The sequence below is a fragment of the Dermacentor albipictus genome, chromosome 9, assembly GCF_038994185.2.
Source record: "Dermacentor albipictus isolate Rhodes 1998 colony chromosome 9, USDA_Dalb.pri_finalv2, whole genome shotgun sequence".
NCBI lineage: Eukaryota > Metazoa > Arthropoda > Arachnida > Ixodida > Ixodidae > Dermacentor > Dermacentor albipictus.
Genome location: NC_091829.1, coordinates 92,664,445 through 92,684,815, shown reverse-complemented (window position 1 = coordinate 92,684,815; position 20,371 = coordinate 92,664,445). Strand labels below are relative to the sequence as shown.

The 20,371-nt window shown below is 44.7% G+C and overlaps 1 protein-coding gene across 1 annotated transcript; it reads right to left on the bottom strand.

The window, feature by feature from the left end:
* Nucleotides 1–5,747: 5,747 nt before the first annotated feature.
* LOC139049908 (uncharacterized) lies at nucleotides 5,748–15,979 on the bottom strand. Its single transcript, XM_070525783.1, has 5 exons — nucleotides 14,988–15,979; nucleotides 14,274–14,342; nucleotides 12,505–12,594; nucleotides 6,494–6,612; nucleotides 5,748–5,862 (listed from the first exon to the last, which is right to left on the bottom strand). Exons 1-4 carry the CDS (start codon nucleotides 15,921–15,923, stop codon nucleotides 6,514–6,516), a joined length of 1,194 nt encoding a protein of 397 aa, XP_070381884.1. The 5' UTR covers nucleotides 15,924–15,979; the 3' UTR covers nucleotides 5,748–5,862; nucleotides 6,494–6,513.
* Between the last annotated feature and the right edge of the window lie 4,392 nt (nucleotides 15,980–20,371).

The window sequence follows — 20,371 nt, the reverse complement described above, 5'->3', positions numbered from 1 at the left end:
GCCCCATTAGGTGCCCGATGTAGGCATTCGATTCTGGCCAACGTACTTTCCTATGCGTTTTTTTTTTCATTTCGGTGCCTCCGCCCCACAGAAAAAAAATACATTGTTGCGGCGCAGCGAATAGTCGCATGGTGAAAGTTCGATTTTGATACTTCTTTTGCGGAAAGTAATGGATGACGGGACGCTTCAATTGCCGGATACGTTTATTATATTATTGCGAAAACAATTATGTGGACACTCCAGGCGCATTCCTGCCGTCGCCGTCGCCCTCATGTTTCGTATTAAGTCCAAGGGTGATAAAATCGTAACCACGCGCTGCATGCTGTATGTGCGAGTGAAAGCGTAGGAGGGGAGGTGGAATGGGTGAGCCTACGATGGTGGCTGAGTCTTCTGTGCGCAAAAGAGAAAAGCGGGGAGCAAGCGCGCTGCCTTCCGTAAAGCGCAATACATAGGGGGGGGATGGAATGGGGGCGGAATCTAAGATTCTGTGAATCTATGACTGTACAACATGTTTGTTTGCCTTGTTTGACGCATTATATACAGTTACTTTTTCTTACATACATAGACTCATTGGAGACTTATACGTATACTTAAATATCTTGTTGCGAGGTTTTGTGTACACATGCAGTGAACTTTGTTTCCAGTGACACTTTTTGTCCTTTAACAAGTCGTATTTTCGCATTTGTATATCCCATTGTATCTTTGCATTTCTAATGTACGAGGGCGAGTCAAATGAAAGTGAGCCTACCCTAACCGCGCAATAATGGTTCGGTTCATTATCTGCGAGGCATGCGCGTAGGAGAACGGCATATCTCATTTACAAAAGTGACACGCAGGTGTGAAGATAAATGTTCTTTAATGCTCTCATAGTAGTAGTAGTATAAGACTTTTATTCAGCCAAAAATTACAGGCCGAGCATATCGACCGCCTGGGCGGCCAGTCGACGCTGTTCTTCTTCACCTTCAGCGCCAAGCCAGTCGAGCCAGGTGGTGATGGAAAGCGAAGGGGGAGGGTAGGAACTTGATTGCTGAGCAGTCGGACAGTAGAATAGGCAATGGGATAGGTCTGCATAAGTAGACGGGCAGTTGGGACAGGAGGGGTCGGAGCGATAGCGATAGAGAAAGAGGCGGGAAGGGGTAACCAGTGCATTCATTTGGATGTGCCGCAGAAGGCGAGCCATACACTGGGTTGAATATGGTTGCGTCACATAATGGACACTTCAAAAGTTGAACAGCTCGGTGTCGCGAAGTTTTTGACAGCTGAAGGTGTTTCCAAAACAGCAATTAATCGGCATATGACTGCCGTGTACGTTGAACACTGCATTTCATTGGCCACTGTGAAGCGTTGGAGCAAACGGTTTAAAGGACGTTGTAAAGACATCCCAAGACCGGACCAAAACCATCTTGCAAACACCCCCCACACAATTTCAAAGGTTCATGAGCTGCTGATACAAGAACGGAAGATAAGCATCGATGAACTGGCAGACGGTCTGAACATCAGTCATGGTTCGGTTCACAACATAATTCATGAGCTTCTCGGTTATCGGCTCTTTGGTGCGCAATGGATCCCGAAGATTTTGATCCATCGCGAGAAGACGGAGAAGTTTTGCGCTGCCTTGACTCATGTGATCGGGTTTCACAATGAGGATGACGACTTCTTGTTTGCAATTGTGATCTGGGACGAACCTTGGTGCCACTACTACGAGCCTGAAACATGACGGCAAAGCTTACAGTGGAAACATTCGAATTTACCGCGCCCAAAGAACTCAAAGGCCATCATTTCCACTGGAAAGGTGTTGTTGACTTTTTTTTCGGTCGTCAGGGTCCATTACTGATAGAATTTGCTAAATCTTGAGAGGCTATCAATTGTTTCCGATATTCTGAAACGCCAGAACGGCAGCGTGTCGCAATCAAGAACGAACAACGTCGAAAATTGACGAATGGGGTCATCTTGTTCCACGACAATGCCTGTCCCCATGTCGCTTATGTGGTTAATACAAAGCTGGCAAAGTTGAAGTGGGAAACGCTGCAGCATCCGCCATACAGCTCAGACCTGTCACATTGCGACTTCTACATATTGGGGCAACCGAAAAAACAGCTCAAGGGAACCAGATACAGACGTTTTGAAGCAGCAACCCAAGGAGTTTTATAAGACGGGAATCACGCGACTCGTCAGTCAATGGGACAAATGTCTAAATTCTCATGAAGACTACTTTAAATAAAGTACCCCGTTGTTGGCTCACATTCATTTGACTTGCCCTTGTATATCTTGCAGAATTCCTGCTTTTTATACGTGCCCTCTGTTGCGACTATAATTTCGATACAATTACTCACGATACACGACCGGTGACAGCTGCTCCTGCGTAATACATTAAACAAATTACAGCGTCATTGAGATTTTTCACTGGCCATTGCATATATACAAGCATGTAAGCACGGTTCTTGAACGACAAAGTTTCATTAACATATTTGTCCTCAACTTCTTCTGTTCATTGCCTTTTAATTTTTTCATATCAGTGGCATGCACTGCTTTCCTGGTTTCGAACTGATATAGTTCTAAAGTTCGTGTGATATTTTCTTTACTTAATAAATATACAAAAATATGGAAGCATTGATATCAGTTATTTTGGGCAAACGTTTTGGCACATACGAGTATATTCTTTTATGAAAAAATACATATTTTATTGTTTTGACTGTGCGTAGGGTTCAAGAATTCGTTTGCAGCATCTTTGGCAATGACAATGCAGTTATTTTTCATGGATTTGATCCCTTGACAAATTGTTTAAGAAGAAGCTTTAGCTCGGGCCCAATCCAACGCGGCCTATTCAAATACTTGTAAAACGCAGAAACGCTTTTCTTAGATAATCCTGCTAATCGCTTTTATTGAAATTGGTTGCATTTGAGAGAGAAGGTTAAATCCTAGTTCTGTTGGAAACACAACTTCGATTTAGGGCCTGAATTTTGTTTAAAATATTTTGAAAAATTCGAAAGCTTGAAAAAATAGAAGCACGACGTTTACAAACTAATAGCTATGCATGAAGAACAGACATTATGGTTCTGCAAACGGCATCTATTATAACAGTCAAAGCGGACAAGTTTGCTATGTCAATTTGTATCTTACGTGAATTGGTTACGTTGTGTACAAGGGTTCTGCACAATCCGTATTTCCACAATACTAAATTTTTTGAGATTGATGTGTAACATATCTATTTTCTCCGCTGTAGATGTACTATTAGGTGCAATTCACAGAATTGTGATATCATTTTTCATTGTTGAGTCACGGAGTTTTAAACTTGATAGTTTCGTTTTCTGAAAATTTTCGATTCGGCCAATTTTTAATAAATAATTGAACACCTACATGAAAAATTCGAAACCAGTAGTTACTAGAATTAAACTGTTTCTTTTAAATGCAACAAACCTCCTCAAATTTGGTGAAGTGGTTAAAGGGAAAAAAGAATTCCCCTTCTACATGTAGTTAAATAGGAGCACCCGAGCTAAAGCTTCCTCGAACAAAATTTCTCTCTCTCTCTCTCTCTCTCTCTCTCTCTCTCTATATATATATATATATATATATATATATATATATACATGTATGTATACATGGGGCCAGTGGCGTAGCCCCCCCCGAACAAAATTTCTGGCTACGCCACTGACGTCGTATCAACATGCTTTGATAGCAATGACACAACAGAAATCAACACAAACGGAACCCGACGGCTGTCTTTGAAAACAGTTTCCGGAACATCGGCGAGTTCATCATAGCGGACGGGACGGCCAAGATGGAAAAGAACAAACAAACAAACAAACAAACAAACAAACAAACAAACCAACAAACAAACAAATCGGCTTTCTGAATCTTCTTTAGTAAAAAAAAAAGAGACAGGAAACGTGCGGGCTAACGCCGTATTACGACCTCGCATGCTTGGATTATGCGCTAATACACAGCAAGAGGAATTATAACCCGTGGGTCTACCACTGCTTCGGACGCTCGCGCATGCAATCCGCAGCTGGTCGCTCGACCGGTAGACAAATATGTGGTTTACGCTATATGCTATGCTGCTATTATTAACCAAATTACTTTATCCGTGTGCGGAAACCCCTACCCACAAACGAATAGTCGCGCAGTGCTTCTCCAAATAACAATTTGAGCGCTTTTAAAAGTAGACACCACAACGTATTCCGTAGCAGAACTGTACCCAAGCTTTTAGGGTGGTTTAGGGTGGTTTAGGGTGGTTTTTAGTGGTTATTGTTTCTGCTAAACCACTGCTTAGAACTACAGTGAGAAGGCTGCAATAAGGTTACATTAGGGAAAAAAAATTTCAGAAATGCACAACTGATCTCCAAGGCTGGTTGGTTGTAGGCGCGAACACGCGAGCATACATCGCGCAGAATACATCGCACGCCGCATACATCGCACCAGAAGAAACTTCTGCCATGCTAACTTAAATCACTTCGGTACCTCTCACAGAACCGTTTGCCGCGTAGAGGTTGCCACGTCATACTAAGTAGGTGGTGCGAGCACGAAAACCAATACCAGTAACTGCCGCCAAGCGTACGCCTGGCATAAAACACGGAGCGCTCACACAAGCCAAAATGCCGACTGCGCATGGACCGCGCTATTGCTTGCGCAATATGGAGTCGCCCGTAGAAAAAAAGTCTATATACATGGCCAGTCGACCAGTCGACCGCGACTAGTGAGAGGAGGGTCCTAGCTCGCGGGCCCTTCTAACGCGTGAGCATTGGGAGTGTCCTAGTGGGTAGAGTGTATGTGTATGACGTGTGGGAAGGTGGTCACGTGGGAGAAATGTATATATATATATATATATATATATATATATATATATATATATATATATATATATATATATATATATATATATATATATATATATATGAGTGTGTGTGTGTGTGTGTTTGTCCGGACCACTGGACCACTGTTAGTTAACACGTAACTAGAGTTTCTATAATTTAACTAACAAAATTACAATTGCCATCACACAATGCTGACAGTATCTGTGTTATCAAATTAACCTGTCGCGTTAACAAATTTCGAGCGTACCATGTTTAAAATAGAAGAAAGCAAATCAAACTAGATTGATGCGACGCCTTACGAGCACAATGTGTGACTCATCGGCATGTACGAGCTGCTCACGCTGTGATGGCGTCTTGTGAACCGTCTTGCGCATATACGGGTACATGTGCTGTCGGGTTGATTGGTTGGAGGCCTTATTTGATTGTGGCATCGTTTTACAGGTGTTGAAGTAGAGTGTGAATTGCCCTGAACTCGGCCTCGCGTGAGCTCAGTCGGCCGCGCAGTCTCTTCGAGAAAGCGCCGTTGGTCTCTCGCAGTACCAGACAATTCCCACTCGGCCGTTTTGCACTGATGCGTCAGTGTATATCTGAGCATTGTGCACATATACGGAGCACGCGTCGTCTGCTGCGAAGGCAACACAGAAAACGTCGATGTCACTGCAACGAAGCGGTGGCGCCATCTGTCACGGCTGCGGTGAAAAGTGTGGCATCGCGAGATGCCATCTCTGAGCCAAAATTCAGCACGAACAAAGACAGCAGTTCAAGGGGGAACAGTTGCTTACCTGGTGCTTTTATGTAATAAACGCTGAGTCATCAGGACCCGACATCATTTTTAGGAGCCTACCTACGGCACCTTGTAGCAAAAGAATGGAGTCAGAATTAGTGTTGCATTCGCATAGGTAAACTGATATCTTTTTATTGTTTCAATGCTTGGCAGTTTCCTGTTTGTTGGTCGTCGTCCTTTCTGCGAGTCTTCTGCTTCTTTCTCCAATAATAGTGCATAAATTATTACTTAAAAGGTGTGGCTAGCGCATATTCTTCCTGGGTAATTCTGAAACAAAAAGTACCAAAAATAATACGAGGTAATACAGTGTCTCTTTCTTAAACGTCAATTATGGGGAGCACCGTACTACAGCGTTTCTCAGAAACTATACACTCGGGACGTTAACCACCATAACCTTATTTAATAACTTTAAACGTGACTTTAAGTACTTAGTCAGCACATGCTAGGGGTATATACCGCTTGGTTATCGTTCGCATCTAAACGATGCTTTCACACGAATAGCAAAGGGCAGATGACGTCAATACAACAAGGCCAAGCTAATGTAATGCTTTTATCAGAATTATTTTCATCTTCTCACAGAGGTTGAACCAGTGTTTCACAGACGTTATCAACAGCATCGGTGAGGTCTAAGTGGTGGATAAAAAACGAACTGAGCAGAGTAAAAGAAATACTTCCACTACACTTTCATTTCCTCAGCAACTCCTACGTTAAGAGTATAAGGTAGTTCAATATCATCTAAGTGGAGATCACATCGTTTGACATTAGCACCATAGAGAGAACTGAATTGATTTTCGTATGCTTAGTACGTATTTTTTGAATGAGCCACCACACACAAGCACTGAAGGTGGGATCGGTGGTGAAGGTACTGTGCACAATGTCAGCGAGAATCAATACTCACATGTGACACCGTTTCTTGCGCTAGGTTACCGCCATCGTGAGATTGGCGGCCAAGTCACCGACTAGTTGCTCGTTGGTCTGCACCACTATGACAGTGTATGTTATCACAGCACCCGTAATCTGTAAATAAAAAAAAATAAAGAAGATGAGGTACTGTAACTTATGTATTTAACGAGTTCTCAACATAATTTGCTAGAAGCGACGTTGAAACGCACGAAGCATTGCAACAATGTTTAAGTCGCGTTTTCCGAGTTTTGGAGTTCAATACTAAAATACTAGAGTGACATTTGGAGGTACTCTTTACTTTCCCCGTTAGTACGGCTGTTATGCAGCGTGGGATAGATAGGTGGCATGCGATGACAATGATAATGATCATATATATGGCATGTTACCAAAAAAGGCAAGGTGGGGGTGGGGGGGGGGCGATGAAGGCAATGAATCGGCCGGTGGGAGGGCGCGTAATGGAAATAAATAACCGGAGGCGCACAAAAAAAGAAGACATGCGTAAAAGGAAAAACGCCAAAATAAGAAGAACTGTGCGTAATCGGGCAGTCAGACTAGCGGAACCAAATTTATAGATGAAGTGTTCGTGAAAGACATATAAAAGGTTGCGTTATTAAAGACTTGGGACAATAAACTAATTTCAGTGAAATAATCAGTGAGCAGAGGAGAAGAAAAAAAAAAGACCTTTTTTGTTTTGTTGTGGCTGTGAGCAACCGTGCAGCCTATAAGTTCTAGGCCACATTTTCTCTCGCAAATTCATTGTGTGAATATTTTCATGTACAATGCAATCTCTAAAGGAATAGATAGTTTTCTTAAATTTTGATTGTTTAGTTGTTTATAATGTCAAATAAATAATGTGGTAGAAATTACTTTCAAAAACCTCGATGGCGAACATTTTTGTTGTTGTTGTTTAGAATGTGAAATAATTACATATAGTAAATGTTGCTTTCGAAACGCCCAAAACAGCCCCACTTGTTTCTGTGAAAGATCTGATGAAGATGTGGAGCACCTTCTCTTACACTAAAAGATACTGAACCTTCCGCGAGAAGTTGTTAAGAAAATTGCTTAAGAAGATCACCGTAGTTGGAAAATCTCCTCGGTGCCTAGTCACCAGAAACATATCCAATATGGGTAGTACGTGCATTTGTAGAACTTGCTCACTCGCGGCTAATAATGAAATATTTGAAACATATTGGAACCCGTAGCACTTCTTAAGACTGTTATATGCCATATTTCAGACATGTACATAGACTTTTGTGACACTTCTGACAACACAAATTCCAGAGGTGTAACCTTTTATGCTCGTTGTAAGTTTGTATAACATGGCATGTTCTCATGCTGTCTTTCTGTTTTCTTCTTTTTTTTTACTAGGTGTCTAAAGCTATGTTGTACGACGCATTAACAATCCAGTTGGTCGTCTTAAAGATGAGGTAGATTGGCGTAGAATGCTCTTCCGCAACCGCATTCCGCTAAGCCTCGCACTACCTTGGCAATACATTGGCTGAAATACGTACAAAGCTGCTAGTCAAACATGCATACCTTCCTGTCAGAATGTGTGCTAGCTGGGGACCTGCACAGACAAGATGGGGAGAGTACGTGCTGTAGCGCAGTTCGACGGCAATCAGTGATAGTGCAGCAGAGTACTCGCCATTCTATCGCACGAGGCGTTAAATAGGGTATACGATCAGAGTTGAGGGCAAAATGGACGTAAAGCGCACAAGAATCGGCCGTCGGCACGCGCAAATCAGTAAAAATAATGCGGCAAGGACTTTAAGAATTTTGACGTCCGACATCTGACTCGGATTCCCTCCCACCATGTTGCTTGCTTGCCAGCATAGAGGCCACGTTCAACTTTTGCCAAAAGCATTGTAAGACATCAGTCCTACTTGTCTTCACAATTTACGCCTGCTACACGATTGTCACACCCATTGTGGTGTCTGCACTGGCCGCGAGTGCAGTTGACGATTCCAGGCATCAGAAATAAAACTGCAGCGCCGTTGCAAGCTTTGAAACAAGCAACTCTGGAACACATTCACAACGTGCACAGATTTCGCAACATGTCTACACATATGGCTCGGTAAAACTCAACAGCTGTGTGGCGGCAGACATCATCCCGGCAAAATCTGAAGAAATCAAATTAAAAACTTCATGTGTGATGACATCGACGAGTGCAGAACTCGCGGCACTCCGTACTGCAATTTATTTCATTAACCTGGAACCACCGCAACAATGGGCAGTCTCTAGTGACTCCAAGGCAGCCCTTCAGTGCATACAAAGCCCGATGCGCCACGGACCCAATGAACAACTGGCGTCAGAAATTCGACACATATATCATCACAGCCATGACAAGGCACACAAAATAATATTTTAATGGCTTCCGGGACAATGTAACATCAGCAGGAATGACCACACCGACGAAGGCGCCCGATTTGCACATGAAATTTCTCAACGATTCTTCATTCCGCTTTCGCGAACAGACGCTGCGGCTGGACTGCGATTGATGTCCCGTAATTGCACCTTGCCCCTGTGGGACTCGAACGTTTTCACCATGAGTCGTTTGCATTCGTTGTCTCCGGACATACGGATGCACCTCCCGCCTGGGTTACCACGACGTGAACAGACCATGCTGTACCGTCTGTGGCTAGGCGTTGCCATTGCGAACTCATATGCTTTCCTTTTTGGAATGGTCAACAGCCCCACGTGCGACACATGCAACATCGATGAGACGCTCGCGTGTATTATCTGTGTCAGTCCGCGATATAGCGCCCAGAGACAAATGCTGTGCAGAGTACTGGACCAGTTGGACAATCGTTCACTGTCAAATCTCAAAGCTTTAGGTAAGTGCTCCGAAAGAACATCCGCATTGAAGGCCTTACTCGCGTTATTAAGGTTCCTGCGGTCCACGGGGCTTCACGATAGACTTCAAGAATGCCGCCCCCTACCGCTCTATAGTGTACGCGCTTTGTTCGTGATCGTCTCTCTCTCTCTATCTCCCTCTTCCACTCTCTTTCTCTTTTAACCCCCTTAACCCTTCCCCCCGTGCAGGGTAGCCAACCGGAACTACCTCTGGTTGACCTCCCTGCCTTTCTCCATATTCTTTTCTATCTCTCTCGAGGCACTGGTAGTATGACAACTGGAAAAGCTACTTTCCATGTTGTTTCTGTACCAAGAAAAGAAAAAGAAAGACAAAAACCAAGAAGTTTAGTGAACTGGTATCCAAACCAGGTACTGAGCGTAGGAATGGGAAATTTTGCCGCAACGCTGACAAAACGATCGACTAGCGACAGTTTCTGTGCTCGTAATAATTAACAACCGACCGCAACCTTTTCAGATTTCCGCCACATTATTCTTGCAGATTTAGGCTTTTCAAAAAAAAAAAAACAATTCTTTTGCGCTTTACGTACGTCATCTATAACGTGTGGAACTCAAACAACTCAATTGCACTTTCGACTACGACATCTTCGTAATTGTGAAATAATGTTACTCTAACCGATTCCCACTATTCACATGGCGCATCGGTGACGAAGCGTAATTGCAGCCTTGTTCTATTTGCAATAAGAATATGCTGTCATAGTATCACGTGAAGGGACGACGAAGAGAATGCGTTTCTCTTGCTGTGAAAGCGCACGTCAATGTTGTGGAAGCTGATGTGGTAGTTGTTACGGCAAAGATGAGCTCGCCGATCTGAGTGGGCTGTGCCGAAACAGGCATGGTGCGCTACAACACAAAGAACACGCGCTGACGCGAGGGAAGTATGTATCTATGTTCAGCGTGCATATGTCCGACGCATCCGAGCATGAAACAGAGAAAAAAAAACAGCGGGAAACGTCGGACGTGCTTTCGTAAGAACACTGTAGGAGCCGTTTATCACACCTATAAAAAATGTTGGAGGCAAACGTCGGACATATGTTTCGCAACAGCCTTTCGAACGCGATAGCTTTAAGGGCCCCGTGTCGCAGAAAATCCGGCGTCAGCGTCGGCGTCGGTGTGAGCGAAAATTCCCGTATATATTTCGGTATATGTATATGCCACGCCTCGCTATATGACATGCGGCATGTGCGGGTTATGCTGCAACACCATTCTATCACCAAAGCTGATCATACCTTGTCTTACATTCTTGACAAAGTTATTCCTCGGAATTTTTAGAATGACTGCCCACAATCAAATGTTATGAAACGAAACGCTGACAGCGCATGCCTTTACGTTGAATCTGCTCAGACTGAAACATTCAAAGTGGTAAACAATACCATAAACCGGAAAAATGATATTTTTTTTGGCATGGGTGTGCACTAGCTCGGGGATCGGCCCACGCAAGAGGCCGCGTTTCTACCAGAAAGCTCGCCTTCCTGCGTAGCCTTCGTCGCCAGCGTTTGCCAGAAAACTGCAGGTGCCGGGAAGCGTGAGAATCGGGGATCTGTGAATGCTATCGCGTTCCACTCTTAGAGGTGAAGCTTAAGCATCCTGCAATTTTTTTTTAGAAGGATTGCGTTGCATTTGTATTTGATTCTGTGAACTTGAATTATGAACTAGTCGTTTTTGTGTGATTACTACTGAATTGCTCGCCAATTTGAGTTCGGCGTAGATGAGTAGCCGATGCCACTACACATACGTTTATTTAAACAAATGCTTTACACACGGGAAAATGTCATGATTTATTAATGAACCGCAAATTGTAGAATCAAATAAGTTACTGGAAAAGCACTTCATTACTTTATTAAACTTTCTGAGAGTTGAAGGCAACACCATCGAACCTCCAATAAGGATACCTTTCAATGGGTTTTCCCATCGAATCAACGTGAAGTCGGAGGAAAATTGATTGCCATAGTCACTGATAGATTGCAGCATCAGATTTTTCTCTGGCACTCTCAGTATGAAACTCTGCTTGTGGTGAACGCCAACAGCGCCCTGACGATGACACTGAGAGCAACAAATCTGGACGTGCCAGAGATAAATTGTGGGTTTAACTGCATATACGTAGGCAGATATGTATGATTATGCGCAGCGTTTTATTCAGTGAGCACCTTGCATTTACGGATTTATTCTCAGAACTCGTGGGCTTCTCCATAAATAGCAAAAGGCTCATTATCGGTTGTCATCTGCACCCTAACACTGACATTGTCGCTCATCCCGGCTGACTTGCAGATTCGCACGACGTTTTAAGAAAAGCCTAGAAGCGCTTTGGCAAAAGATGAATATGTTGTACCATGGGGGCTTTGAACTAAAGAATTAAAAAGAAAAGAAACAATAGGGGCACAATTAGCTGTCGGTAATTGTAAAAGTGTGAGAGAACATGATGACAAAAAAGCACGATCTTCTGTTTTTAAGTTCGAGAGCTTTCTTATAGAGGTACAGTGATCTCAGACCCAACGCATTTATGGGAATTTAAGGGAAGTGAAGCTTTCGGGATGCAGTGATTGAAATACTGCAATACTGTTGATCTTTTGCACCGCATTTTGCAACATAGTGATCATGGGCCCAGTATAGCATGACAGCTGCCACGATCTCCAGCGTCGCCCCAGTTATTCTGACGCGTGCTACATGTTTCCATAACTGCGCGCGAATGCTTCACATATGACTTTGCACACTCCCATTGATCAAAATGACGCTTACATACCTCGTATACATTACAAACTAGGTTCCATGCACACTTTGACGCCCACTCGCTTACGCTTAATACACCTCGAATTTTCTGTTGGACTTTTCCAAAGTAGTTAGGAACTGCTTACAATACTATGAACAAATGCGCTACCCTTGGTAGGATCGGGATCGAACCTCCGTCTTCCAGCGCAGCAGCCCAGTGCTATGAACATTAAGGTCACGCGCGCACTCGCGCTTCTCTTACCCTTGATTTCGTTCCTCTGTCTCTTACATCCATTTTGTTGCTAGACTAGACCGACGGTTACCTGCCCTGGCTAGTAAGTGCACGGTCCACCCCAGCTTATTCGTTATCGGGATGGCCGCAGAAGCAATGTTATGAACTGGCCGACCTCATACTTAGCGGCTACTCACCGATACCAGGAGAGGTCTGTCAAGGCGGAAAAAGCTTGCCCCGGTAAGGCACATGGCAGCGGGATCTATTGTGTCATGCAGGTAGCGAACCTGCGCCATTACAAGAAAACGCTTCATTAGTATGCTCGGTAAGGGTTGACTACTAACAAAGGAAGTCTTCGCACCGACAACAACAGCCGAGTCTTTGTGCAACAAACCAAATCAGTTCTGACGGAGCACACGATTAATGGCTGTTTGCAAACATTTACCGATGGATACAACGTCCACTAAAGTTAACCATCCCTTACATTTTCCATTAACGTTCACAAACGTGGCCCCGCATGACCTCACAAAACTTGCACCCCCACCCCCTTTTGAGTAGACTCTGCGCAGATGTCTCGTGTCTGTACAGATAGTGGCTGCCCTGGTAAGAAGCTCTGTGACTGGACGTTAGCAAGTTGAAGGTAAATCATGTTCAGATTTTGTACATTCTGTAGCAGGATATGCCAGAGACATTTGATTTGATGTTTTGTTGCTACACAAAAAGTGCTACGGTTGTTTTCTTTTTCTTTTGTTTTTATACAATTCCGTAGTAAAAGCTGCGGCAACAGAAGCGGCAGCACAAGACAGCGAAGTACACAGGACCAGCGCCTGTCCTGCTCATTTCTCTGTCTTGTGTTGTGGCTTGTTTTGCGCTGCTTTTACTATGAAGAGCAACCTAGTCGCCCCGTTTTAAGTCTGATATAATTTAGTCGTTGGAGTTTGATTGCTGGTGCGCTATTTTCTCAGTCTCGCAATATAACAAACAATTATTAGCAGCACTACGACAATCAACAGCAACAACAAAAACCATGCAAAACAGCAAAATCGCCGCTACCGCCTGTTTGGCTATCTCTTTTAGCCCGGCCATCGTGACTCATCAATAAGAATCACTGCACCAATAAAGCTTTTCTCTCTGTCTCTCGCTTTGTGCACTCTTATGTAGTTTAGAAAATATGTATCACGATTTTTTAAATGTTTTTCACGGGTCAAGCTACGCGAAACGCTCGTTGTAACTGCCAGCGGAGCAGCTAGGGCTTAAAGTACGGCACTTGAAAACAAGAAACGAGAGTTCATTTCTTCTTCCTGATCTTACCGACAATAAATGTGTTACCAAGTGCTGTCCAGTACTTCTTGTGTTAAAAAGTAGGTCGTAATTAAAGCAGGTTCCTTAAATACCTACCTTATGGCCAGGAAACTTCCTCGAATGCTTCATATAGGAGCAGTAGGTACATTCAATAAGACTTTACGTAACACGACATCTGAGAAAAACTTGAATATCTGCGCAGCCACACAATGCAGCCTAGTGTTTGAATTTACAGCCTCTAGCAGTATATGCGAACAACATTGTGATGTTCGGTTTTACCGACTAATAAAGTAACGCTGCTCGGAAATTGATTGTTATCTGAGATACCGTGGTCCACAAACTTTTGTGGTTGACTGTACCAGCAGAGGCGCTAGTGTAAGACTGCACCACCTTCGCCGGGTACCTGCTTTGTGAAAATAAAGTTTTTGGTTTATTCATTCATACAACTTTTGCGCAGTAGTCTGCGTATACACAGCACCACCATGGCGTCCGTCCGGCGTCTGCTCCTACGCCATTCTATCTGCGCCAACGCTGTGATGCGACCATGTCAGGCGTTATATGAAGCACTCCCAGGGAGTTACGCGGGAGTTTCGTGACCAGAAGACAAATGCGGATGGAACTTGGTTACACGCTTAAATTGTCGAACAGTGCCTGCGCTACTTACTTGACGTAAGTACGTGCTTGTCGCGCCCGCCATGGTCACGTTCTTGGTCGCATCTTTTATATTCTGGGCCTGAAATTCACAAACGCAGCGTCGCGACATTACTTCATATACCAGCTGCCCATAACTAGCTGGTCACTTTGACATTCGTAATTGGATGACATAGTTCCGTGAGTTCGAACGAATCTACAGTGATGAATAGTGCAATTTGGCAAGACGGTGAAAAAGCAACTGCTGGATTTATTACAAAGGCTGTCCTTGAAGCGAATACCTTTAAATGTTTTGTACTTGAAGACTTCACAAGAACGTAATGAGCAGTAAGACCAAAAATGCATTAAAGTAAACCTAGCAATGCCCTTCATTGCAGTAGGCAGAAGTCTTGTGTTCTCTGGTTTGAATTCCCTCTGTCAAAAGATTGCAGGCAATTCAATGTGTGGGCGATGCCTCACCTGAGCCACGTAGTGTGTTTTTCATTGCGTACCTAGCGCCTCTGGGCTATGAAGAAGATTTAATGCATCCTTCAATACATTCCAGCACTCTAAGCGCTCGGGTGAGCATTAATGGACACCTTGCTTTCAGCCATGTACCAAGTGAGTTAACCTCTAAAAAGGAGGCTTAATTACTGTGGCTTAAAACAAACTGGGCACAACGCATAAGCTGTTTCAAAATGCAAACGACGCCAATTCGCTAAGTTTCACTGAAGGATGTCCAACTCACCTCCATTCGTAGGTCGTGGCTGATGACTGCTAGTTCTAGAAATCTGAGAGAGCAGTACCAGCTGTAGAAGAACCCCAACCACACGTCAAGGCGAGCTGCTCTATCGGCGAAGAGGCAGTAAAGGCTGATGCACTGTGACCACAAGAGGCACACTGATGACGTCAGTATGGCCGGGTTCCACATGTCGTTGAGGCACGCCTTCATTTCTCTGATACTGGAGACGCTACCGCGTATAGCTTCGACTTCGAGAGCCAAGTCAGCCTTGCAGGGCGCTGCTCTGACACACCGCTGGCAGTTGTCGAAGGCTCGCAGTTGGGCCTTCATGTAGTGCACGAGAACTTCGGCAGCGCAGCTCAAGACGAGATACATGACCGACTCGTAGAAAATGAACACGACGTCGGCGAACGCGCTCAGAATCTTGATCACGACGTTCCACCGATACCTGACGCTCGCCAGAGAAGAAGGCCCGAACAGGGCCGTCAGAAGAACAGCAAAAGCGGCCACGGTGACTGCTAACTTCGCCACTTTTTGAAACACGAAGAAGCAACGACGCCTGGATGCGACAGCTCGGCGACTCGGAGGAGGAAAGCCGCTGATTGTTTCGAAACGGGCCGCTTTTCTAAGAAACTCTAGGAGCCCGTTTGCCCGAATGGTGATGCAATAGATGTTAGCCAGAGCGTTGGCCAACGCAAAGAGGCGAACCGTAACTACGAGAGCCTTCGTGAACGTCGCGCTGGAAGTCAAGCGGCTAATTTTGTTACCCAGTACTAATCCTTGAAGGAAAAGAACGAAGAATAGCCAGACTGCCGAATAAACGACGTAAGGAGTTCTCCACTTGATTGACGCCCTGGTCATAGCTTGCTCGTTGAGGTCTCCGATGTGGAAGCAACCCATCAATCTGCAAAGCCGCGCCAAGTGGCAGAACTGCCGCACCATAAAGCAGCCCGCGTCAAGTTTGTTTGGATCATCCAGTTTCCCAAGTTGAAGCCCGTGAGAGATGCTTTCCAACGTTGTTCCCCTTGCCCCTGCGACGTTTGACAAAACAGATTCAGCAAGAAATGCGTGCCTTTATAAGTTGCACAAATTTCCGTCTTTCTCGTTCGACACTAAATTCTAGACCCAATGACTGTAAATTTACACATAAAGAATTGACCATCCGACGAGTGCGCTGAGGGCATTTAGAGTCGGGATTGATAAAAAAAAACGTTGAGGTTAATCCACACGTGATGCATAATGATGAAAATGTACAAAAAGGCGACTGCATGAATGCACACATGGAATTACATGAAACTATGTCACTTTAAGGGAGGTCCCTCCAAAATAAAATTTGTACATAAGAACATGGCGTGTTTCTCCCGCTAAGAAATTGCTCTGCAGGTTGTCCAGAAAGCGCCTATAAGAAATAATAATGTTTTAATCTGCTTACATATTCTAAGAAACAATTCTGCGTAGTTTCTACGATCGCTAAGGTATTTTCATTAGCAGACAGCCAGTTTTATCAAATTTATTGTCAAAACCTATTGCCTGTGCAACTAGACAATGCTAACAACAAATGGAATGGGAACACTGCACGCATGGGTACCTTTTCATGCGCAAGAATAAATGTGCCTACAAAATTTCTGAATGTTTCATCGCTGTTGCTAAGCAGTGATTAATCTAAATATTTATCTCCCATGATATTCTGTATATTGAACACAGTGTTTGCGACATTAAAGTCTGTGTTTCTTTCTCTGCGGTGACATCGTGTCCTCTTAGACAAATTTCTGTTTCTCAGGGAAAAAACAGTATCCGGAATGATTCGCTTGGTGCTAACATAATATTTAGACATTGCAACAGACAAGTGTGAATCATTGGTCTTTACACACTCTACATAGGACCGCATCTACCAAACCTTAAGATTTCTCCTGAACAAATCATGATTTCGTAATGAAAGAGTCAATTGATTATTCTTTTTATTAGCTGTCTGGACAAAGCGACACAGGGATCACGAGGCAGGACAGGATACCCCGGATATACACTGCTTATGAAAAGCGTGTTTGCGTGTGCTATGTGTGCGCTTCGTGTAGAACGAGTATCGGCACAAGAGTTCAGTGTGTTCAAGTTGAACATTGTAAGCATTGCCTAGATTGCGCTTTTCGTTCTGAGACCCACATCAAATTGCATCCGTTGAATAAAAACCAAACAAAATAAGATTTACTTACAACTGCGCGGCTTCATCATTTGGCGACTCTTTCTTGGTTTCGATACGCTCCGGAAAAACTGCATCCTTTTGGCCAACATCGTGTCTTCATTCAGGTCTCGCCTGTGAGACCAGCTTCGAGAAAACACGTGCTGTCCGCTACACGGCTGCAGAGGGATCACAACAACAAAATATCAAACATTGAAACAAGCGTTAACGACAGGTGAGTTAAACCGCTTGTGCCACCGGGTATAGGAAGGTAGATGACGCACTGTAAAATTCCAATGGAATAAACGTACCTAGTTCGATCATATGCGAAAGTAATGAGCGGGGAGTTATCGCGAGGCTCTGAATCACAATTATACCAACACTTTCCAGAAGCACTTCATCCGCCTGTTCGTCTAACACTGCTTCTTTCAGTTCAGAAAGTAAATTAAAGCAAAGGATGGTTCAAACCTCGCTAGACCCTCTCGCTCTTCTAACCCTCTCGCTCTTCTAGAGCGAGAGGCTCGGTGGATTTGCTTTGGTTTGCCGAAATTTCCCGCTAATTTATTGATCAAGAAACCCGATAGCCCAGACTTGTTTGCAGATTTCACATTCTCAAAGTAGAGAATTCACCAATGCTTACGATACTCCCTAATGAAAAATCTGAGGCATCTCTTTACGTGAAGGAAGCATCTCCAGGGATTAGGGACATTTCGTTCAGTTTTCTTTTTTCGCCACCACGGGGTGTATCGACCTTAAAAATTTCGAAAATCACGCCATGACGTATGCCATGACGCACACCTAATGATAACACAATAAATAGAAGCACGCACGGAGACTGTCGTTTTTCTTCGGTACATGGAAACGAGTGCGCTTATGTCACCTTATTTCGAAGACGGCCATCTACTTGCTCTACCAGCAACGTATCGACAACTGTGTTGAATGAATCGACACGTGGGGCGCAATCTTATAACGGTTCGGAAAACGAATCGTTCACTTCGCCGCTTACGTCAATAAATGGGTCACTCCCAAGCCGGAGGTGGAAGAAGGGGAGGACACGACCATTAGATGAGAGGGTGCCGTCTCTGAAGTGTGCGTCATAATATGATGAGTTAATCGAGGAACTGCAGAATGTTTCTGTTAATATAAATATAAATTAAATATTTTATGGTGTTTTCAAGTATAAAGTTGCGGTGCGGGACCTTTATGCAATGCTTTATGTAATTTATTGTCATTCTTTTTTTCATTCTCAGCCGACAGGCGGTAAAGCAAGCGCCAATGAGTTGGCAGAGAGCAGTGCTATGTCGTCTGCTACCAGGAGTTTTCACGATGCATGCACCAGGAAGGCACTGCCAGCACTTCCTAAGTAGCGAACGCAGCAAAACCGTGACCTAGTTCTTAGGGCCACCTTTACTAGCAGACTATATAAATTATCCTTCTTTTCTCGCCCTTCGTCATCGGCTCGGACATGACTCACTGGCTGCCGCGGTGCCGCTAGGCGTCAGGCGTGATAGAAGCAATGGAAGTTGAAATACAACATTACGATATACAGACCTTGCGATGCCTGCGTGAATATCGAAGAGCGTGGTGCCGACAGTGCGCGCTGTACCTGTTAAATTGAAGACTAAAGTGCGGCATTCCCGAAGTAGAGAAAGAGCAGTCAAATAAGAGATCTCCACAATATCTTTATGTCCTGACTGTATAGTTTTATCAACTGAACGAAGGAAGCGCTGAACCAGCCTAGGTTGAACCCTTATGACTGCTGAATTGTGAACTGCGAGATTTTTTACGCTGCCGATAGCACTGGGAATTCCATCCAGCCATGCAATGATCTCCTTGACACTGGCTTGGTATAGCGAAGTTCACGGGAAAGCTGACTCAGTCCTTCTACTACCGGGCAATACAGTAATTGTGAGAGCAACTTCGTGGACAGCGTCGGCAGCAGAGATCTAGGCCATTCCTAGGAATGCTTCGCTTCCGACCGAGCTCTAGGAGCTGCAGGCCGGTGGCGATGAGCCGCTGCACACAATTCCGTCTTCTGCGTGGAATGACCACTGGTACGCTTGCACCCGAGCCTCCTGCAATTGATAGCGTAGCCTGCAAAGGGTCTACTTAGAAAGCCGGCAGGGGCGGTGCAAATATTTATCCGTCATCTCTTTGAACGCGTATCGCACTTCCAGCCGTGGTCGATACCGAAAGAGCAACGCCAAGCAGACGACAAAGGCAAGTAATAGCTTCCGAAGCAGCCAACCCACGTGCGCGCGAAGCCCCCGTGTCTCCGGGGTCGCGCGACCGGCGCGCGCGGCCAGGGTCACAAGCCATTAGCCAAGCCACACCAACGGAACCCAAAGCGGACTACCCCTTCGCCGGTTCCGCTCTTAGCAAAAGACGGGTTCGCTTTGGAATTGGTTGACAGATGCGTTACGTGATCGCAATCTGCGGTGCCGCCCCGCTGCTTCTGACGGCCTCTGACGCAAGAAAAATTTTGTCCAAACAGATGAGGCCAAGTGAAGCGGTTCCCTTCCGAACCGTTATAAGATTCGGCCGTGGCACGCGTGACAAGATAGCGCTTCATGCGCCGCTGTTTATTCAGCCTCTGGCGAAGACACAATAACAAGAGAAAGGCAGCTGGTCTATATATCTGCAAATACGTCCGACAAGCGACGTCGTACAGGGGCGTAGCCAGGGGGGGGGGGGGGGGGGGGCTTATGGGGCTTGAGCCCCCCCCGAAATTTTTTCGTGCTGTCCATGCACCACCGACCAAAGCGACCCCCGGCGCCGGAAATCACTCTGGATTTTGTCTAGAATGTCTTTTTGACGCTCGAAAAGACATTTAACCGCAAAGATTGCGAACTCGGGTTGGATTTTGTGGCAACGCCCATACACCGGCAGTCACATAACGCCAAGCAGTGCCATCCGACCACAAAGTTTCAAGGGCGCTTTGATGGTGAGCGGGCTCGCCACGCCATCTCACTGAGGCCACGGAATCTATGGAGCGCATGGATATGAATTGCCAAACTTTATGGGTATAAATCTCATAAGCTCTTGATGTGAAACGTGCATTGACATTTCCAAAGTTCTGCTTTAAATTTTCAATTGCGGAATTTTGTGGGTTTAATGTTGTTATAAACATTCGACGCCAAAGGTCCATTGACTTTTTAAAAGTCTTACACAGGAACATACAACGAGACAAGCCAAATGAACACACTTGCAGACGAGT